This window comes from Monopterus albus, unplaced genomic scaffold, assembly GCF_001952655.1.
Source record: "Monopterus albus unplaced genomic scaffold, M_albus_1.0 scaffold1.1, whole genome shotgun sequence".
Taxonomy (NCBI): domain Eukaryota; kingdom Metazoa; phylum Chordata; class Actinopteri; order Synbranchiformes; family Synbranchidae; genus Monopterus; species Monopterus albus.
The window spans coordinates 5,253,776-5,277,210 of NW_018127881.1; the positions used below are offsets into that span (position 1 = coordinate 5,253,776).

General features: G+C 40.9%; 1 protein-coding gene and 1 long non-coding RNA gene across 2 annotated transcripts in view; one reads left to right on the forward strand and one right to left on the reverse strand.

Annotated features, from left to right (window-relative positions):
- The window catches only part of LOC109956705 (uncharacterized), an 86,503-nt gene that overhangs the window by 57,677 nt on the left and 5,391 nt on the right, over window positions 1–23,435 (forward strand). The window lies entirely within an intron of this gene.
- The window catches only part of LOC109956527 (plexin-A2-like), a 74,483-nt gene that overhangs the window by 29,269 nt on the left and 21,779 nt on the right, over window positions 1–23,435 (reverse strand). The window contains exons 4-12 of the mRNA XM_020593749.1: window positions 16,104–16,238; window positions 9,505–9,605; window positions 7,228–7,351; window positions 5,885–6,038; window positions 5,358–5,454; window positions 2,901–3,015; window positions 1,717–1,917; window positions 928–1,024; window positions 51–175 (exon numbers count right to left, since the gene is read on the reverse strand). Of these exons, the coding sequence (XP_020449405.1) occupies window positions 51–175; window positions 928–1,024; window positions 1,717–1,917; window positions 2,901–3,015; window positions 5,358–5,454; window positions 5,885–6,038; window positions 7,228–7,351; window positions 9,505–9,605; window positions 16,104–16,238 (1,149 nt within the window). The remainder of the gene's footprint in view (window positions 1–50; window positions 176–927; window positions 1,025–1,716; window positions 1,918–2,900; window positions 3,016–5,357; window positions 5,455–5,884; window positions 6,039–7,227; window positions 7,352–9,504; window positions 9,606–16,103; window positions 16,239–23,435) is intronic.

The following is a 23,435-nucleotide window of genomic DNA, read 5'->3' on the forward strand; positions in this document are numbered from 1 at the left end:
TTGACAGTCTTGGCAGAGGGGTCCAGCCAGCGGCTAGCGTATGGGGTGACGGGGGTACAGTGCTGTTTCATGGTGCATCGGCCCTCGCCGCTACACCAGCCACACTGGAACTTCCTCTCTGCCCGCAGACACATGCCGCAGCTGTCTCTCTGGGCGCTGCACTTGTAGAGGTGCACTGTAGGATAACGCATAGGACATCTGGTCAGTTGTTCCAATATCAAGTAATCTCACATACCCATATCAGTGATGAGTGATATAGCACTCCTGTTCAAAGGTTAATAAAGCGAATGAAACCCATAAAATATGCAGTAAACTTAGGACCAGCAGGGCGTGCTGCTACATTTTGAACAACTGAGCAAACTGAATCAGACTCATCAATCAAATCAGAATGCATACTTAAAACGCATACTGTTGAAGGGCTGGTAAAACATTAAGAAGAATGATGTCAAAATAATCTAATAAAACTTTGAGTCTCTCTTACATCCTTTCTGCTGTAAGTATCATATATGTATGGCCATATAAAGTAACATACTGAAATAATGAAAAGGCCTGTTGAAATGTTAAAAGCCATCATAACCTTGTCTATGAGGATGATCTATATTTATATTTTTCAATTAGGTGATTGACTGATGCTAGTGTTACATAGTTCTACTTTGATGTTTAATTAACTCAGAATGACAAATGACCAACACCTTTTCTTGCATGATGATGGAGCCACGAAAGCCAAACTGAGCAAATATGAAGATTTACCCTGCACCCCTATGGCTGCACAAGCGATTGGGCGCTTTTTGATAACACCCTCTTCTATTGTGAACTTTCACTCAAGGCCCTTTTGGAATGATGAAATGCTCTCTATGACCTATCTGTGCCCTGTGGATTGAGTGCTTTACACTCCTCTGGCTTGGTAGCGATGGATGGCAGAGGCACCTTTAATCTTCTCAGGATTGTCGATGATGAAATTGCCGTTCCATACAATGGAGAGGTCCACTGCCAGGTCACTGATCTTCACACCCTCGTACATGTACTGAAAAGCAGAAACAGAGTGAGGGAGTGTGTGGAAAGTGCATACAGGGAGAGAGAAAGTCAAAAAGAGACATGGGATAGAGTAAAAAAAAGATACAAGGAAAGACAGAGTGGGAGAAAATGAGAGGATGAAAGGGCAACAGAGAGATGAGGCTTTTAACCATCTGTCATTTCTGCCATGGTTGTCTGCTCCTCTCCTCTTTGACATGTGCGGACACAAACCCTGGCTGCTGTAGCCAATCATCCACATCTGAAGAAAATGGCCTCTTCATTCATTGTCACAAAGTAGCAAAATATATTTCCATTAAAATGTAGCCTGTCGTTTGCTCCCTAGAAACTTAATCCCAAGGCAGACTTCCTGATGAGGAGATTACCATCATGCTCTGTGGACACCTTGATGTTAGCCTGACATTAACCTTACAAGACAAGGTCATAATGAAGTTATGATTTCCATCCTGTTCACTTTAACCACAGAACTGCTTTCCATTTTTCCTTCCTTGTCACTCTCCTCCTTTCTTTCACATGCTTTTCAGTTTTCCTCATCGCACTCACTTCCCTCTTCCTTTATGTTCTTCTCAGTATGCACAGCACCTCAGGCGGTATTCAATGATGTGCCCTATGTACCTTTCCTACACAGCATCTGAGCTGTCCGCCTCATTTGACAGCTGTGAGGCTCACGCTGGGAGTACATACCGAGCTGTTCTGGCACTGCACACTGGTGCTGTTGAAGCGTAGCGCCGTGACACGGTGGCTGACACCCTGCACGTGCACCACGCACTCGTAGCCCCGCTGTCCCGACTGTGGCTGAGGAAGGTTCCGGGCCTTCAGGGTGATGGGTCGAACCTCACCGGCTGGAATGAGGATTTCCCCAGAGTGGAGGAGCTGAGGGCAATCCTTTGAAAACATCATACAAATGCATGTAATTGTTCTGTTCACAGTAACGAATCTTGCATTTTTTACATTATTCATACTACTTTGCCTTAATATTGTCCATACATAGTACATATGACTATCTGTGGTACCTAATCTATAGTAACATGCACTGTATGAATGGCACATGCAGTCTAAACATGAAGGACTAATGTAGCAAAGGGGTTAATGGAGCCAATAAATTGCTAGTCCAAATGTAATTTCCATTCATCTGCTACATGTTACATTCCACTACTGGCAACTATATAGCCTACAAGACTAAGGTCAGTTGTTGTACTAGAAGCATCTGTGGTTTTTAGTGCAGTACATTTTTCACTGATTGTCCCAGTATTTCTTGAATGGCTGGTTATTTACAGAATAGTATTACTGCTAATATTTAGTCTTTGCAGCACAGTTGTATTCATCTTAGTGGCTTCGTCATTAATGTTTAGCCTGGCTGGCAGCATGGCTCATGGCATGACAATGATAATCAGTGAGTACATCTCTTTAGAAATATTGTTGTAAGTACTGGATGGATTGCTGTGATATTTAGAATAGATTTGTCATGCCAAGATAATTTGTAATGACTTAGGTGATCTCTTGACTTTTCATCTAGCGCTGTTCAGTATCTTAGATTACTTGCAAAACAAACATCATTCCCATCAGCCTCAGCTGTAGTTTTAGTGATAATTGTCAAATGTTAACTAAAAGAAAATGGTAAAAGCGGTAAACATTTTTACATATATGCTTATTTGCTTTAATCTCAAAGCACCTGTATCTAAATCAGCCTACTATGACTGTAGTCTGGTTGATTATTTGTCACAGGACTGTATTTTTACATTAAATCATGCATTGTGCCTTTGTGGTAAAAGTGTTGCATAGTAACAATTTAATGGTGCTATTTATGTCTACACTTTAATCAGCTAATGAAACTGTAGCTCTGCAGTGTCTCTGTGTTATTAATGTACCTCCGAGGTGTTGACTCTGCCCTCCTGGAAGGAACAGCTGCTTGGATCATGGGTGCACAGGTTGCGGTACTTACACCAGTGGCATAGAAAAGTGCTGTTTACACAGGACAGGCACCTGCAGGATCAAATGAACACATTTACACTGACCCTGCAAAATATTTGTTGCATGCTTTGTATATTAAGTCGCTTTGCATTTACACAGTATTTAATATATTAAAGACGAATGCCTCTTTACCTTGCACCCTAACTCTGAGCTATCAATGGTTGGCCTTCTGCGGTAGACGGCAACTATTTCAAACAAGACTCTGCTCAAGCTAGGAGTCAGATGCTCTCAGCAGAGTTTCAACAAACAAAATCAAAACAGGCCTTTGCTGAAGAAGGCAGAAATGCCATAGCATCTGTGTGCTCTATCAGCCATGTGTTTGTAAGCTAAAGAATAAAATGTAATATTGAAGCATCTTTTAGACTGCGAAGGCCTTTTTTGATTTTGTTTGTGGCAGATGACAATAAATGACCTAGAGCATGAGATTTTGGCAGGAGAATGTCTCTGTTGCTCAAAAGCACTTTTAATGGTGTTATATAAAAGCACGTAGTACTGTATATCAAACCATGAGCGTCCTTGTTAGATGTGCATCAGCTTTTCATTGTCACAATTCACTGAGTAGTTTTATAGTGCCTTGTATTATGTTTCTGATTTTTGAAAAACATGTTTGCTGGTGTTTTTGAAGTCACCTATCCAAATGTGGATTATATACAAAATCTGGAATGGCAGTGAGAGACGAATATATGAAGGATAATATTGTTCAATATCTTTGGCTCTAATTCATTTGACTGCAACCAACGGTCAGTTATGGATTAAACTTAAACTGACACAATTTTTTTGGACTAAAGTAAAAAAAATCAAGAAAGAAAAGACCTACTTACATATGTACTATATACTTTGATACACTATACGTTAGTGCAGTCAGGTGGATGGATAGATGTAGTGCAGCACCATTAAATTTCGATATTAATTAGCTGCCCACGGCCAGTGTGGATATACAATCTGTGTGGGAGACAAAGAATCTTGGGGGTTGGGTATTAATAGAACCGGACTGGCAGGGGGCTACAAACACTGGGTAATTAATTATGGAGGATGATGTGATGCTGAGGTGATGGAGGTGGTGGGGGAGGAAGAAGTCCTGGGTTTAGGAGTATGTTTGGTCTGAAATATTAATCACAGGAGTTCAGAGGGTCACCCCACAGCTAATGGAGGCCATACTGGTATGGGGCGGGTGTGATGAGCTTCCAACTGTTTCTCTCTAATGGCTTAATATGGTTCTATTGAGACATTCATGTCACAGTCAAAGAGCATTTAGCTGGCATGTGTATTCACTGTGGACTAATTTTCAGGGTTTAGCTATGAATACTCCATAAATCAAATGTTTCCTCCTAGAGTGATCTTATTATACTCTGTGCCCCTGAATTCCAGCTTTTGTGCACTCATGGCTCAGAATAATTCATGGCACAGTTAAAGGTCAATAAAGGGTGTGTGCAAGGCTGTTGGTTCAAATCTCAGCACCTCAAAAAAGAAATATTACTTTCCTACTCTCAGCTGTCGCTCTAGGTGTCGAAAACAGTAGAAATTTCATGGCACAGGTGATGTGATTTAGCTTCTTTGGGGCTTTGTTAACATAGACTTATTTTTAAAACCACCAAATGCTAGTAATTGGCTTTCATCCTAATAGGATCCACCTTTGTAGCAGTGTTTATAATTGTTATTCAGCTAGAAACACTCCTGTCATAGCTCACTGTTAGGGTAAATACTATTGACATTAGCATAATGGCTCAAAGTCAAAAGTGATTTCCTGTCCAGTTAGGGAGCTATATTAGCAGGGTAAAACAGATGCACATTCAAATAAAGTCCTCTTTAATTTACATAGTTTTATTTACCCTCCATGCACAAGAGCAAGCCTAAAAATTTAAAATGTCGTACGTCTTATTTCTGACAACAAACACTGTGGCAAAGTCATAACAAAAAGGAGCGCGTGAGTCTAATGCTTATCTATTTAGAGGTCCTAGTTAGACTAGTGAAGAGTGTTGCATTAAAAAGAACATGCATGTTTTGCAAAATGGTGTATTATGTAGTGTATAAAAATAATGGTCACTGAGATTTTTTTTTCTTTTAGAACTGATTGAAAACTGTGGTTTAGTTGTATTTAAAGGTACATAAATAAGCAATAAGCCCACAAACTGCCAGTGTAAGCAAACTCAAAGCAAACAGGCCATAGCAAATGCATCGTGTTGATTTAAATGAAAACTGACAGATAAATTGAATTCAGAGGTTATCTAACAGCCTGATCTTAAGTGGGGCTGTGAGCAGCACTACATCATTGCCCTGAATTAAGCTGTGCTCTACAATCTATTGAACAAATCAAAGGTGGGGGTGAGGGTGAGGGCAGTGGCAGCTGTACTCACGTTTGATGCGTGCTGCAGTTGTAGAACTTCACCTCCGTGCTGGCGACCATTTGACCTGTCTCCTTTGAGTTTAGACGAAGCTCTACGCCAGCCCAGTCTGGGGGGGGGGGGGGCGCCAGGTGAAAGGAGGGAGAGTGAGAAAGAGCAGCATGAAAAAGAGATGAGACAGACAAAAAAGCCTGGGTGAAAGAACTAAAACGAGCCAAAAGCGGAGGTCAGAATGAGAAACAATATTAATATTTTTATCACACTTCTGTAAAGAGCCACCTGGGGTCTGCTTCTCTGCAAGGACATACTGCTGTTGTCTTGAGAAAACCTTCAGTCAGAGACTTCAATTGAAGAATTAGTGTACGTGCTCAGAAGAAATTTTACAGCTCCTTGGGATGTGTCAGACTCCTTGAATAACCAAAAAATGGAGGGCTGCTTTTTGTTAGACTGTGGAATGTTGATATATGTTTTCCATTTGACATTGGCAACATATAATACTTAGCTTTTTCTTTGTTTTGAGACCTGGTGTATTAGCTCACCTTGCCCTTCTGGTATCTGAGGGACTTCCTTCCCAGCTGGGGACAGACACATAACCCTGTTCCCTTTGACGTGACCCTCCACTTGGGCCTGCTGGCCAAATGAGCAGGTGATTCCAGCAGAAAGGTCTGGAACATTATTCACCTCCAGCAGAAGCTAAAAGAAAGCAGAGGAGGAAGATTTCATGTACTCAACTTGAGACTGGCCTGGTGGATTGATACAGTTTGACCGTAATACATAAAACATTTTACTGTATGTGTTAATTAGAGTATAGGTTGAGAAAATTTGCTTATTAGTTTTCTGGCATAGAGTGAAATGATACAACTGTCATATTTGTAGATTAAAATATGTTGCAGCCAGCAGTCAGTCAGTTTGACTTGGCACAAAGCCTAGAACAAGGGGAAGCAGAACTAAATCGGATGTCTGCACCTCTAAGGCTAACCAGTGAATGCATACTGTATCTCATTTGTTTGATCCGTACAATAGTTGAAGCGTAAAAATGACAAATGACTATGGGAAGTTACTGTTCCTAGCATCTGACTCCTAGCTAGTCATAGTCTGGCACATAAGCCCCCTGTGAAACTGGAATATGTTGTTTTATGCCTGCACACCAGTGACAGAAGTGGCCGGAGTGGAGGCATTATGTTTTGAGGTTGTCCTCTTCTTGCCAACATGATATCTCAGGAACACCTTGAGGGAGTTTCTTCAGATTTGGCACAAACCTCCTTGGACTCAAGGATGAACTGATTTGATTTTAGTGGTCAAAGGTTAAGGTTAATCTTTGGTAAGGTGGTAAATCTACTGTAGTTACACATTAAACAAATAAGATATCAAATGTTATGTGCTCCAGTGGTGTCGGTAGGCAGGTTTTGCAACATTTGAATAAAGCTTCGCCGAGCTAAGCTACTGTAAGTTAGCATCTCCTGTTTCCAAATTTATTTTTAACATTTAAATGAATAGTATTTTTCTCAAAATGTCAAACTATTCTCTGCTGTTCCTTAGCTCTTACTGTGCACCACTCCTCTGTGCCTTTGGCTACTGTACAAAAACAGCTGAATTAAACCTTTGAAATGTAATCGACCTTTTGGCAGATGCATCAGAGACGCAGACAGAGACAGAGCTCAGTACTACAAAAACAACTCCCACCTCTTCACGTTTGCCTCCCATCCCACAGTACATATGTTCAAACTAAATAGTCAATGTCATACAGGGAGAGACTCTCTCCCTTACTACTCTTCACTCCTGGGCTTTTATGTACTGTACATGTGGCTGTACAAGGCTACACACAGTGGCCGCTCATAACCAGTGACAGTGCATTGATTGGTGGAATGATAAGCAGACTCACAGGGATACTGTGTGCTGACACAGCAATGCTATCTGGGTGAGCAATGACCTTCACACAGCTGTCAATGTCAGTGGCAAAACGAAAGGTTTCCTCCGCCCTGTGACACCGATCCATCCTTGAGCACCTGTTGAACAGTGGAAACTCGTAAGCAAACATATATGAGCTAGTGCAACACGTTTAGTGATGACATATAGCCAGAAAGCTCTCAGATTTTTAGTCATGCTACCTGCATGGCTTTGTATGGCAACGTCTGTCAGTCCAATACTGATGTTTTCTTCAGAAATTCATGGTTCCTAGAAGATGACTTACTGACTTTGCCGATCCCCTGACCTTTTCTATTTCTGCCACTTTTTTTCTGCACTGCCGGCTGCTGGCTTTGTGTGGTTTTGTTTGATACCACATACAATAAAGTGCTTGAGCACCTGATACTTTGCAACTGTGATGGCCGAAGCTCTCATTGTTATTACAGTTTGTGCCAGTTGTGTTGCTGCCACTAAGATAACCTATTGAATATCTACAGTATATTGTATAGACTGTATAATGTCTAAGGTGACAGACTTGCCCTTGCAAGTTGAGACAGACTGGCCCATTGGGAAAATCCACGAACTTCCTGACGGCCAGTCCGCACCTGTCTGCTGCACATGGCTGCCAGATACTTGGTTTGATTAGTCTCTTTACTTTTTTTATATTTTACTGTCCCTTTCTGTAGAGCAAATTACACTGAGTGCAGCAGTAAAATAAGCTTCAACTCCTAGATCCCAACGGGCAATTAAAAGCAGTGCGTAACCTTAGAATAATATGGTAAGACAGAAGTGCAAAGTAAAAGTATATGCAAGTTTTGGCAAGGGTTAGAAAGGATTTTAAAAACTTTTAGCAATTTGCCTAGCTTTAGAAATGGGGTTTGTTGTTGAGATGTATGTAGCTGCAATGATACTGATTTATTTTAAACAGTTTAGTCTTTTGCAGTTTGAAATAGTAACAGGCAATCTCAGCTTACAGTTAACATAAACTCAGAGTATTCTGGCTGTACAACATCTTTTAAAAGTGTAAGGAGTCTGTACTTAATACACTCTGAAGTATTGCTGAGGGGGTGGCACCTCACGAGAGCTCAAACAGCACTGAGGCCCTTGATGTAATTACAACACAATTAGAACAATCTGAAGTCGGAATGGAGACACAGTGACAGCTGTTGCTGGCTGGACTCCTTGAGGCGGACCAAGGCACAGAAGTGGCATCTCAGACTGTCTTTCATTGTCTTTTATTTTGCCTCTTTTATCACCATGTTTAGTCTGATGGAGCCATTGGTTCCCTTTACCTTCAGTCTTTTTACATGTTCAGCTCTCATATTCATTCCCCCACCCCACCAGTTAGGTCCGCTGTAGTAAGCGTGGGAAAGAGAGATGACACTCTGTGACAAAAAAAATAAAGTAGCCTCCTTCCACAGTGTGAGGGATCATGTTTTACTTTGGGTTACTTGAGGGAACAGTGGCCTATCTATTCACTGATAAGTGTAAGGCATTAATTTAAACAAACAGTGTAATGGGACTTGCAGACAAAGTCAGCACTCCAGGAAAAAAAGGAAAAACAACTGTTTAATGAGGTAATTTAGATAAAAGAAAACACCTTTTTTTTTCTTCTCACTTCACTGGCAATTTGATAACACTGAGAGGCTGCAATTTAAATAGTGTTGATCACCGTCAAGATATCGCTGGCAGAAACGCAGACATCATATTGATGAGACAGGGGTGCGTCCCTCGCTGAGGTCAGCTCCAAACACAACAGCTGGTTCAGAAACACACAGTTTTAATCCCCTTAGCTCCATATCAAGACCCCTGGGGGTCAGATAATTAAGATGGAAGAGATAAGCGTGCCCCCTCAGATCCAAAATGTTCCCCAGGGATGTGGAGGTCCAGTTCGTACACCCGCTGCGACTGCAAGACTAATCCCTCCCTCCTCCATTAACAGCAGTCATCCTCTTGCCTGACAGACAATAAAATCTGCTGGGTATGCAGTTTCTGCTGCCCTAAATGGCACAGTGTAAGAGGGATCACATTGTCCAACAATCACTTCCTGGTTTTCTCTTTGTCCCACCAGCTGTTTATAATGGTGAACTCCAGAGACTACAATAAATCTGTTATATTAGATCACACGACCACATGCTTACCTTTATTTATAGCTCTCCACCAGCTTTTTGGTAAACAGTAATGTTGTGGTTTTAATCTCTTGAATGTGATGTGTGTATGTGGGCATGGGAAAAGATGAAGCGAGTGGACTCACATGTTGTAGAGGACACACCAGCCACAATGTGGGTCACCAGAGCTCAGGCACTCGGCACATGTACCGTACTGTTCACAGGCCTCCACAGGGACCTGAGCCACCTGCAGCAGAGGAATGACGGGGAGTTTTACACTGTGTATGAACACATATTAAAGAAAGATGCACTGGTAAATGATCAAAAACATGCAGTACCACGAGTTAAAGCGTTTTTAAAGAGAAAATAAAAACTACACTCAGCAAAATGTCTTAGGATATGATTCCAATGGCAGCCACCTTTAGTCACACTCGGGGTGGGAAACATTGCCAGCAAGTTAAGCCCAATTTGGCCCTTTTGTTGTATACACTGGTCCATATGATACGATCTTTATAGTGGATCTGAATCACCATGTGCAGGTTTTTTGCATCTACTCTACCTGAATCCTGAATTTAGTGTAGTTAATTTGTTCTACAGTGATAAGTTTTTGCTTGTTTGTTTGTTTTAAATAGTAATAAGGTGGGACAGCATTCTTCACGTTGTAAAGTAACACTAGTTTTATCAGTGAAGATAGTTTTATCATTCTAAAAAAGCCAAAGGAATTTTTCAACATTTTTTAAACCAGAAAGGCAAACTGCACTTTTAGCTGATGCTTCATTAAGCTCACTTGGCGATTAGGAGAACAGATCAGTGATACAGGGAACTCAAATGATGTGATCTCCAGCTCCGCATACATTATTCTGTAGTGAATCAGAATTATAAACACACTGCACACTCAGCTGGGCATCTTCAATTTTTCAGTAAATATGTACAGTAGCTGCGTCGTGGAAGAAAATGATATACATGTATTAGGAAATCAGAATTGGGAGTCTATATATTGATGCACACAATAATATACAAATGATTCAGAAATACACCTATAATTTAAAACTAGATAAAGGAAACTTGTTGCTTGATCTGCATGTGTAATCTGCGCTGCCATGTAAAGGACTGCGTGTTAAAAATGGTCACCATGGAGTGGAAATAAGGTCAGTGAAGGCATGAAACCAAAATATTCTGATGAAATAATAATCAGTTCTGATGAGGAGAGACCAAAGCCGATTTCATCATGTTGTCTTTTGCAATACATGCAAGATTCACCGCAGAAGGCCGCACACTGTAGAAGTTCCCAAGGGAAAATGACCTTTATTCTACTTTTTGCTGCTGACACAAATTTGCAACATGAAGTATTTTGGTCCTGCCCACATGAGGAATTGTCTAATTTGTTTCTCTCGAACGGCAGAAAGACATGAAATGACACCACCGCTACTGTTTTTGAGGAGAATTTCTGCAGCAATATACATATTAAACTTTTCTTTATAACATTTGATAAACAATGTTCTTGTTCCACTACAGCATTACAATTTGTGGACTCCTGCAATAGTAATTACTCTGTAAGAATACACTATAGATTTGTGCTGGTATTTTTTGCAGAGAGGAACACGCACAAGCAAAAAGGCATAATAATCAAACAGACAAGCACACTCTGTACTACTACCGCTACTTCCATGTGTGAATGTCTGTCAAAGCATAAGCTCTCCATCAGCTGCTGTGAGAGTCAGTGCCTTCACTTGGCCAGCACCACCCCTGCATACAAAACTGGGTTAGAGCTGCAGCCTGACACTGGCCATTTTATACTTTATTATTCTTCTAGGTCTGGACGTATGATGCGAGCAATTTCCTGATGTAAGCAATCACAAATGAAGAGTGGATTATGGATTAGAGTGTCTCCGGTGACTTGATAGCATAAGTGGGTGCTCTCTCAGGTCTGTGTTGGAAAAATGGATTATCTTCTGCTCCCTATGAAATAACTTTTTCTTTTTTTTAACCCAGCAGTTTCAGAACCCATTTGGTGCATTCCATTAGCAAAATGATTTTGTACTGCAGGAGGGGCTGAGGGCTCTTATGTCCATGTCTGACGCAGTAGGAATAATCCATGAATTGTTGTGGACTGGAGCTCGTCTAAACTAACAAAGGTAGTCTGTGAGGAAGCGTGACCTTTACAAGGGGAGAGCAATGGATCTTCTGCTTTCTGTGGCCCGGCTGAAAATCAAATGTGAAGCTCCCACTGCACATCAGAGTTGATTTGTTTGGTAGAATGCACCATGTTGAATCCAGATAAGGTCAAAAGACATATCCTTAGGTTTTATGTTCACAGGGTGCTGAACTGATACTAGATCAGCATGTGAATCGACCTGATCATTCTCCCTCTCTGTTAGTTCCATTGTATGTTGGTCTTGTTACATACTGTTTTCATTTTATACCATCTTTTTAGTTTTCTGCCTTATTTGCATATTGGCATTTGAGATAAAGTCGCCACATGTGGACAGAGAGAGAAGGGTAGAACAATGAACCGCTGGTCCCTGGCAGAAATCTCACTCTTGCTGTTATATGTTTAACATACTGTATCTTAATCGCTAGGATATGTCAGTTCATGTTATTATTATTTTTGTAGCCTTTAATGGTTCTCCTACTATATCACTGATGTCAGTGGTTGCTATAGCCTTTGAAAGTAGCCAGACAGGTGGGGCCAAATAGCATGGATGTTTAAAACAGAGATTATAGCCAAAGGTTGGAAAGCCAGCATTACGATAGAGCATCAGTGGAAATAACTGACAAAGGACAAACCAACAATTCTGATAAAATATCCAGACTACTACAGCTATAGTTTTGTTGTTTGCTAAAATGATAATGTCATGATTTCAGTTCTGTTTAAATTGTATAATAATGTACAGTGTTATTGTTTCCAAACCAAAGAAGGGCACCAGTAAATAAATGTAATGATACTGTACATGGGTATTCTTTACATTTAATGCTACTTTCATGGTAAAACCTACAGTAGATTGAAGCATATGAAAACCTCTACGGTGTATGATTTTTATGCTTCTGCGCCAGCATTAGCTGCGGCAGGAGGCATTTATGTTTCACTTCTGTCCCGTACCCGTCAATTTGACCGGTTGGCAGAGGCACACAACCGCGAAGCAGTAATTCTAGTTTTATTTTAAATGAGTGCTACTTATTTATGCTATTTCAAGTTAATATTTTGGTGATGCAGGGATTTCATTTCACAGTATACTGTTTCCTCCTTCTTTGATTGCTGGACCACAGAATTAAGACTTTCGTGCTCAGTTCATGTTCAGTGTACTGTAAATGCCTCATAAATCATTTATGACTGTATTTAGTACTTCTCATCCAGCTTCTGTCTAGTCTTCTCTGAGTGAACGTTTTCAGTAGAAACTGATCATGTAAAGCAAACGGAGAAAAACCAATGTAAATCCTGAGAGGCGGAATCTTAGTCTGTCTGATTCTGAATATTATCAGTGTTGCATCATTGCAGTGCAGTATGATAATCACATCCACTTTTCAAGCTTTGAGAGCTACAAAACCTTTATCCTTTCACAACATCTGGAATGCCCCTCACACTAATGTTCACCCTCGTCATCTTACCACTTGGCTAGCACTTAAACTCTTTTATCCAGATTTACTGGAATCTTTGAATGCAGTGGGATGAGCATGGAGGCTTTTAGACTTCTGCACAGCTATCATCCATGCCCTCAGCGTGGCTGTGGAAAATCCCCTGCCATCATGTGACTGTCTGTGTCATGTGGAAGAGCTGCAGAGTAATGCTGTAACTTTTTTCTTTATTTATTATTTGAATTTAATAATAATAACATTTTTAAATTAAACATTTGGTTTTTGGGCAAGAATGAAAATGAAATTGTAGGAAAATTGTAATAATAATAAATGTCTCAGTTGAGTAAACAATAACATTTAAACAGATAAGATCACTTCTGACAAGACTGTGCTCTATTTATAATCCTCATTTCATGTACTTTCATCATGCTTTGACTCGAACTTGTGAAGTGTGCTACGTAGGACAGAAAAACTACTGATAAGTGACAGTTTAGAAATTAATTCAAGTTTATCATTCCAAGTACCCCTGGCTCTAATGCAGGGAGTTATCTACTTAAAGATATAATGAGGGTTTTCAGTTTGAAACTAATATTCCCACACTTCATGCCATGCACCGTTATATTACATTTCCACTTTCTGATGTGCTGCACACCAGTGATTCCAAACCAGGGGTGAAATGCTAAGTGTGCCTTGAAACATTTTTTTTTTTAAATAGAATAGGTTTTGATGAGAAAAAAATCCAGAAATTTGTAAGGATGTAATAAACATGCAAACAGGATTACAAAGTGATCAGTAAGCAATAAACTACCAGATACAAGTGACAGACTAAACATGAACCATCCTAACTCAGGTGTGACATATTGTATATTACTAGCAATTCCAGGATTAATATGTCTTGTATGAAAAAAAATGCAATTTTTACCTAGTTTTATATAATTAATAGTGTTGACTAGCATGCTGCTTAATATTCTCTACTTGAATTAATCGGATATAGCTGTGGGGGACCTCAGACAAGAAAGGTTGGGAGCTGCTATTATCGCATACAGGTGAGGAGGGGAGATAAACAGAGGTAGAGAGAAATGAAGAAGTGGATGGGCAGGATTTCAAGCTAAAATGTAGCATTTTACAGAGTGGCACTTTGAGAGATTGCCCTGGAAAAACCCTGCAGCAGTTTCCTGCCTTCACTAAGGTTTAAGCCTTAGCCATCATTTTGCAGACGGATGATTGACGTTCGGTGAGGTTACTGTGTGTTTGAAAGCTGTGTTCTGTTCTTAAAAAGGATCAAACTAAAGGCACACTGTTTTGAAAAAGATGAACTGCTGCGAATAATTTGTTTTTGTTGTTTTTTGGGGGATTTTGTTTTCATTTCAGTAATGGTTCCCAAATGCTGTTTGGACACAGCCGCACACGTATCCTCACGCATAGACACTGATTCCCTCTTGCCTCTCCTGCTCTTCATCATCGTGCCGAGTGAAACATGCACCCTGCATGTTTCACTCGGCAGGAGACAGAGAGGTTCATTGTTATTCAACAAGGGTTGGCAGATCCCAGCCAAATCTGTGCTTCGCTCCTCATTCCACACCATTCCTGCATTGTTTGGTTCCCAGGAATCCCAGAATCACTCTTTTCTGGGATCTACTGGAAATGTGGGAAATCTGTGAGTGAAACCCTGTCCCTGGAGGACTGCTTTACTGAGCTGGGGGAAAATCTGAAGGGGAAGCTGAGCGAAGATGGAGACAGAAACAGAAAGAGGAAGGCTTTACTCTACTCCAAGCTCCCGAGAGCTACAAAGCCATATCTCTCCTAATATTGAGAGAAAATGCCTGGCCAAGATGGGTTTGGTTTTTACTCTGTTATGTGTCACTGGAGGCGGAGTGAAAAGAGTAGTCTGCTATCTCCTTGAAGGAACTAAGTGTCTCTCCTTAAACGACCAGAACTCATCAATAAGTGATGCCCTGTCTCTTCCAGTCCATCACACAGAAGGAGGAGCTGCCTTGATTTGTTTTAGAAGACACTAGATTCCAACACAATACTATCTCTGTGCTCCCTCGCTTCTTTTGATGACGCCTCTTGTTCTCTTAAACATCATGCTTTTATAGACTTTGGGGGCTGTTTCTCAAGCGCCCAGAAAAGACTTTGGAGCCACTCTGAAATAACTGACACAGCTCAAATTGTCCAGTTGCCCTTTGCCCCTCTTTGCTGTGACTCAGGCTCAATACATTCCAGCAATCAGAAGACATTTGAGAGCTTTTTGTTTCGGATGCACTGAAACCTTATCCCATTTCAGAGTACCATGCAGCAGCACCAAAATAATCACTTGACAGGAGTTGAAAGTGATTATCGCTGTTCGCTCTTATCTCCGATGAGTGCAGAGAATATTGTCCAACAACAACAGCAACAACAACAAATGCTCTATTCTGTCATGCCAGGCCAAGTGATGAGCAGACTAGGGCTTATACAGACACAGAAAGAAAGTCACTAACAGTTTTTTATGGGACGTGTGTGTGTGTATGTATGTGTTGCTTATAAAAGGTTTATTCGCTGTTGATTCACATGGATAAGTAATTAGAGCAGTCGTCCACCCCCTTACACACAGTCTGCATATAGAACAGTCCCTGTTGTAGACATACTGTACAGTTTGTTAATGTTAGAGAATTACCATGCTGGGTTTTGGGGATGAGTCATAATCATCTGGTAGAAATTAGCATTAATTTATCATTTATCATAAATTTATGTTTTTGATTTAAAATAGTTTATGGCTAATTCCTGAGCTGTACACAATAATGCTAACACTGAAAATAATGCTGTTTGTGCAGACCAAACTTTTTTTTTTCACCATTATGATAAATTAGAATTATATATATTAGAATTTATAAATCTGAATTTCTTATTTCTTTATTACTAATTGGTTTTGTGCCTTAGTGTAAATGTAAATAATGTTTTCTGTTTGTTCAGCACAGTTTCCATTGACCCCATTCTGTACCTTTTCATGTCCAGTAAACCTTTCGAATTTCATGCTACACATACGTTACTCAGTCAATGACACGTCAGCATGTCGAATGGGCTTCCAGCTTCCAACCCGCAGACTTCCAGCTGAGAACCTATGGGCTACATCTGCCCACTGCTCATTGTTTCTCCTGACAGCTGCAGCCAAATGAAGGCGGTTCCTCACCTGACTGTCTGACATGACATAGAGAGAGTTCCCGTCCTGGGAGAAGGCCATGTCCCGGAGGATGGGGCTGTTATCCTTCATCACAGTCACTGTCTCGTACAACACTCCTCCCTGCAAAGGACCGTCTACCCTGATCTGCATAGCACAGAGAAACAGAGATAAAGAGAGAGTGAATGCCATTGTGCAGGACATAGTGACTGAATGGTCACTACAGTCACATCTGTCCTCTGCTGTAAATCAGTTTGTGTCTTTTGCATCTGTATACAAGCTCCTACTGTTCATCCAAAACATTGCATTATAAGAAAATATTTTTCAAATGTTGTCAGCTGCCTAAGAAAAGAAGCATTATTCCATTAACATGTAGGACGTGGGGTTTATGAACTATACTGATCAACTTGCTGTGGCTTCACTCCTGGGGGGCTGTCACATTGTTATTATATTATTGTTATTATTATTATTATTGTCTAAGATAGACCAACACCAACTGAAAACTAAAAACATCACAGATTTGTTTTTTTTTTGTTTTTGTTTTTTTTTTGCATAGATGAGAGCAAATAAGTACATTTCCCAAGTAACTGTCCACCAACGTAATTCCAATTTGGTTTCCACTCAGCAGTTTCCTGTGGTTTATAGCCTGTATGCTAACTTTTCCTGTGTTGCTGCATTAGTATGCTTTGATAAATGTGTAACTGAAGGTCTACACAGTAAACTGGGTGTGGGTGTTTGCAGTGGAGTTAAATGTATGAATGATTTGTCTTCTTTTCATTTACGGCGTTTTGCATCCAGCACATTCGTGACTTGTGGTGGCGTGCAGCAAAAGCGTCTTCGTTAGTCCCACCTATCAAAAGCCAAGTGGGTCACAATTCATCTCCTCTTTCCCCACTGTTCTGTTTTATAAATGCCATTGCAAACAAACAATGCTCGCCGAATGCAGAACGTCCTCTGCTGCCACATGTGCACAGGTGCATCAAACAGAATTCACAAAAGTCAAGTGCAGTTTTCAGCGGTGTTTATAAATGCCAGCTGAAAATATAAAACTATGTTAAAACAGGTTAAAAAAAAGAAAAGGAGGTGACCCATCTGAATTTCAATGACCACCCTGGTGAAACTGAGAAGAGAAAGGAGGAAAGACTGTTGAATCTGCTGCTACTCAGTCAGTAGTCCAATTGGCCGGTGTGACAATGACCCACATCCACCGCTGAGGTTATAGCTACGGCACAGCTGAGATTTGAAATGTGTTCAGTGAGCTCAGCCTTAATTTAACTTTGGAATAACTTTCAGGCAGCAATCTTTTGGGGCTCATTAAATGTAAGCATGGAGAACAGATGCCCACTGGTGAAGGGTTTTCGATTCTCTTTTCCCAACTCTGCCTATAAACAAGATGCACTGCAGTGAGGAAAACAAATAACCAGGTCTCTCTTTGTAATAAGTGTCTTATTGATGTTTTAGCTGTGGAAAGGGGAGATGTTTGTAAAGAAGTAAAGTGGCGAGTAAGCTGAAAAACTCTTTATTACCCATTTGTAGTACTACTTGATGAAAGGGTTTGACCATTCTTCTGTATACCACAAAGACAAACCTTCTTCTTTGTCTGGTTTTATACAGTATTGCACAACCATTTCCCATTGTGTTTTGCACCACAAAATACTAGGCATATTATTATGAGAGCAAATACCTTTATTTGCTCTCATAAAAACACATCTTTTACTGTTGGGGCAGTAATGATGTGAATTGCATCATACTGTACAGTAATGATAACTTGACACATGAAGAATGTGCCAAGAAAATGAGAGAGCAAACTGAATAAAGCATGACAGGTAGAGAAAAAAATACTCATTAGCTATGCAAACCCAGGTTGAAGCCCTATTTAAATCCCAGGGAGATTGGATCATTAACCATGTGATGCAATTACAGTAAAGCTGAATTAATTTCTCAGTCATTATAATTAAAATAAATGCAAGATGATAAGTAGCAGAGAAATGTGGAATTGTCTGCAGTGCGATTAGGCCAGCCTTCCTCGTTTCCCGATTTGTGGACTTAGACAACCTCGCCACCCCAAATCAAATTTGACTGCAGAAGATTTTGAATGCGCGCCAGGTCTAGCTCACACACAGTGGCAGAGCCTCAGCAGTCTCTCAGTGGGGACAGTCAATCAATACAAACTGATTACATGATTGGATCCCCTGGGCACCAAAACTTCATCAGTCAATCACGCCTCCACCTTCCAGGCAGCTGTGTCTCTCCAACCTTCAGCTCTGCCAGCCAAAAATGAAGAAGGGAGGAACAAAATAAGGGCAAACATGCATGTATTGGTTTATGTGTATAGAAGGGTAAATACCGTAGGGTACGGAGAGAGTGCCGCAACATCTTCCATACAAACAATAGAGTAATGGGCACAATAGTGATTGTCTGTTGATTCCAGTTTAGAAGAGGAAGCAGCTTCTGGTCAGACTGTCATTACCTTGACACTGTGCACAATCCGGTCTTTGAAGCTTCCTTCTTTCTTGCTCATTGTCTGTTTTGTTTCTCATGCTCTTACTCTTGCTCCTACTCTTTCGCCCTCTCCCATATGACAGTCCCATGCAATAAATGATTCAGTTTATATAATTTTTTCCCACAGTTTCCATTTCATAAATACAGATTTAGACTATAACATGGATTTCTGTGGTGAAACCATGTATAAAAATCCCAAAACTATCCTCTAGAGAGGGACTAATACTGTGCCTGTTTTTAATTGGGATGATGAGGTTGACCAAGAGCCAGGGGAGCAGAGATAAGCTCAGACAAACACTGGCCCATCACGCTCAGTTTGTGGTGTTTGATTTTAGTATTAAAAGTGGTTTTACAGTATAATTTAAAACATGGCTGACCAGGCAGAATCCACTTGGGAGTGTAACAGGTCCTCAATCTCCTCTTAGGCCCCACAGCTCCGTAATGAGAGTAAGGCAGGTTTAATTGGTTTTATAATGAGCTTGCTTGTAGAAAATGACAGTCAATTACACACACATCCTCACCTACACACACAAGCATGCAAAGGCACGTATACACTTGCATACAAACACACAGAGCGCTCACTCTTTTGTTGATTGCTCGGTTGTAAATTATATGCATGATCACTTGTTTGATCCATACATTATCATGGATTGTGGTAAATCAAGAACACCCAATACGCAACGAGCCATAAAATGCAACATTAGGACCCACTTAAACTTGTCATTTTAAGGATCTGAGTAAAATCTGTTTAGTTAACTGCCAAAAGCACCAGAAAAAGAAAAACATCTGCTATTTAGCAGTGTAGCTACAACAATAAATGTTTAGCTTAAATAAAAACACATTAATCACATTTACGAACTACAGCTAGACACTTTTTTCATCTAGCTTTTACAGTTTGTCACTCCTACCACTCCTTCACCCACTCAGATCATTCAGTTACTGAACTAATAGGGGATCAGGTACATGCTAGAAAAGATCACTGTATCCTTCATTATGACCATGTGGTGAAGTCACTTTTCCTGTGACTTTAATGAGACACACAGAATGACAGCTAACTTCACTTTCATTTCAGTGTCACAGGGGACAGACACTATGAGTAGGGATTTACTTTAACATCTCTCTTGAACACAGCAATGAGATTTCAGTCTACTTCGAATGATTCTTGGTTGCACTTAGCTGATAAGCTGCCGGATCCTACCCAAGATGCGATGTGACTAAGTGTAAATGCTGCTTATTTAAGTACCCAGGACATCACTTCAAGGTGAACACCAAGGACTAGATAATATACTAAAACCTCAGTAAACGTCCTTTAAAAATTTTAGTAGATTCCCAATGTGTGGTTCATGTCCATGTAACAGAAGAGCTGAACTGATACGCCATGTGTCTTAGGCTCTGTCTTCATTCTCTCTTCCCAGTGTCTCACATTTGACGAGGATATATATTTAACCCATGAATAATATTTAAGCCAATAACAGCAATATCCTTCCTGCTGCTGAAATTCCCTTGCAGAACCTGCGGTGGATATAAACAGCCCAGCTTAGTATGGCTTCCACAAACAGATACTTCATGCGATGTGAGCCCATGTGCTCTTAAGCAAAACAGCCTCCATTTCTCGTGGCTCAGTTTGCATTTTAAATGCTTGGCTGCGCTTTCATCCTGTAAGAGCCAAGGGGCTAAAAAAAAAAAGACTTCTAAGATGTCAATTGGTTTGAGCCAGGTTGGCTCTGTTGTATAGCTCCCAGACCTTGTATGAGCAAAACACTCACCCAGATCTCTCTCCTGTGAGTAATTATATAAGGGATTGATTCTGAGATATACTTCAGGTTATTCATGCTGAGAGAAAGTATACATGTAAATGTCTTTTTTTACCTTTTATTTATTCAGGGAAAGGTTCACGGAGAGGCTGCCTCTCTTTTTCAAGGCCATCCTAGTCACATTCACACCTGGAAGCTGTGCAATACAACCACAAACTGACCTGTGGCCACTGAACAGCTGCACTGGAGCAGTTGGGGTTAAGGGCCTTGCTCAAGGGCACCGCCGTGGGGTTAATGAGAGTGAGGCAAGCTGTTTTGTCACCTGTCCCAACCTGTCTTGATCCTGCTGGTCTGGAGATTAATTAAACCAGTGACTTTCCGGGCATAAGCTTGCCTCTCTAACCTTTAGGCCACCACTGCCCTGAACCCCAGTTTTACTACTGTGGTTTGTGAACCTGTGTAAAATAGTTGATTAACATGTTTATGTGGCATCTAATCTTAAAAAAGTGTGTCCATATGTGGTTAGCCAGTCTTTGCCCTCTGAATTCACCCTGGTAACTTAAACATATGGAAGATGACCCAGGAGGCAAGGAGCACTCTGGTCAACCAATAACTCCCGGTCTGTCAGTCTAACAAGGTCGATCCCTGAAGACCAGTGTGTCCAACTTAAAACAGTCAAGATTATATTTGTTCTTTTCTTCTCTAGCTGTTTTGTTGGAAATCAATATGTTGCCTTGCATGCAAATCTCTGGTTTATAGGAAAACATTGTTTTTCATATAAAACCACCAAAAATAAAGGAGATACAGTTTGGCAGGAAGCCACACATAAATCTTTGATTACACTGGAAAAGGGTGCAGAATGAAAGTACACACAAAACAGTGGATGCTCCCAGGCTTGTCAATATTGTGACATGGGGCATGCAGCGACATAAGGACCAGACAACTGGCCACCTTTGAGGTTGAGTGGTTGTGCATATGGTCCAATCGTGGATGACAGCCGAGAAGAGGGGGCATTGATTAGCCCATATATCCATCACGGCTCTGTGAATGTTAATGAGACAAAGCTCAGAATAGAGCTGAGCTGCTAATGAAAACATAGAGTGTTTAGGGGAGGAGGGGTCACTGAGGTGGAGCTGTATATCACAAAGCATGACTAATCATTTAGCCATCAAATTAACTGGAGTCACAAAGCGAGGGGTATTGATCACAGCCACGAGATACATTGTATGTTGATAAGTTTCTTTACCTAAATGCAATTACCAACTGGGTCGGAAGAGAGGTTGTTTGTTTGTGAGGGTTATGCTTAAAACTCTGTGGGTTGCAGCAGCCAGATTTTCAGTTCTCCTTAACCTTCAGCTGCATGGCCAACTTCCAGGTCTTCATACCACAGTTTCTACAGCTTGACCACAGTCTCCTGTCAGTCTGTGTGTTCACTTTTTTCTCTCTCTCCTCGAGGACACGGTTTCCTGTTCTTTGTTTCCTGTCCTCCTCCATGCAGCCCCCATCCCTCCAGTCATTGCCATTGTTTGCTGTGTTCCCATGGCCCACCAACAAAAGCAGTAGGAGGAGAACAGTGGAACAATTCATGGCACCCGTATGGTCTTCGTTTTCCTGACCGCAATGCAGTCACAGTCCTCTTGTGTGTGTTTCTATTTGTGTGACTAAGCAGGAGAAAGAAAATAAGGGGAGGGCAACAGGAGTTGGAGAAAGAGATGGAGCTGTGAAATCAAGCTGCCGTCACGAAAGAAAGTGGGACACCTTTACATGATATCACAAAATTGCCTTCCTTAATACCTTTTAAAAGCAATTTGCTCTGAAGACCTTTAGCCTGCGGTCCAGCTCCCTTCATGCAGTTATAAAAATCCTTTCAATTTAGCCTCAGACACACCTACTGTGCCAGTGCCCTTCCACTCCTCTGAAACTCTGTTCTAATGATCTCAATCATCAAGTCTCCTCTTCCTGGCCCTCCTTAGAAACCGTGACTTTGAGAAGTCCAAGTCATTTAGCCATGTACTGGAGTATTTCCCACCCAGTCAACTCTCAGTAAGCCATAATGAAGCCACTATTTGCACATGAGAGTATTTGACTAAGGCTTTATTTGTCTTGAGCTTAATGTTTTCAGGCATTTCTAAGGAAATATTGCTCCCGAGCAACTGGCCACTGTGGCAGCGTGCTGGGGTTTGTTATTTTTCAGCACTGCACACTGTTCATATTACAATGTGTGCATCCTCAAAATTACATTCACCAGCACAGAAGTAGTTCTCATATAATGAATGACGTGTAAGGTACTGGGGACTTGCTCAAGACCTGTGTTGAGGCTAGTGATGCCTGTGATTATTTGTGCTTCAGAACATAACTGCTGTGAAACAATCAGGAACTGTTTTTTATTTTTCTGATTCACTGCTTTGTTTTGCTTGCACTGCTCTCTAGCTTGCTGGGCCATCGCTGCTCTGTCTTGCTTCTAGTGAATTGCATTTGGAACACAGGCAGTGAAATTTGGGCACAAAGATAAAACAAACAGCCCTCCAGTAGAAAGTAGAACTCAGATCCCTTCGTTCCTACCAACGAGTTGTTGAATAGAATCGGATCATTTGCAAATTTAAGTTCTTGCAGCTGCAGGAATCAGATTTGTGTTGCATCAGTCAAAGGGCAGCTTCTCAAACCTGTGCTCCACCCTTTGAGCCTGCCAAAAGCACTTAACTGAAATCTTCTGGCATACAGTAAAGGGTTTACTTATATTAAAATGTTACTGTAGTTTGTCTGTGGTAGCTTTGACATCATTGAATTGCCCCTAAACTGAGACACATACAAAGCAAACAGTAGAAACTGGGGACAGCTTGGTATTGAGTTGCACTGTCTTCTTAACACACAGTCAGAGAAGCATCCAGTTTCACTCTGTATGCTATTGTAGTCCTTCTGAGCATTACTATGCTCTGCAGAAACATTTCCTCAGAAAATCAATTCCACTCAACACCTGTTATGTGTTTGAGGCTGCCACAGGGTAAGCAAAGGTGTACTGTCATTCTACATTCTGTTTGCCTCGTACTTACATGCAGGGCTACAGTAGCACAGAGACACACATCTAAAC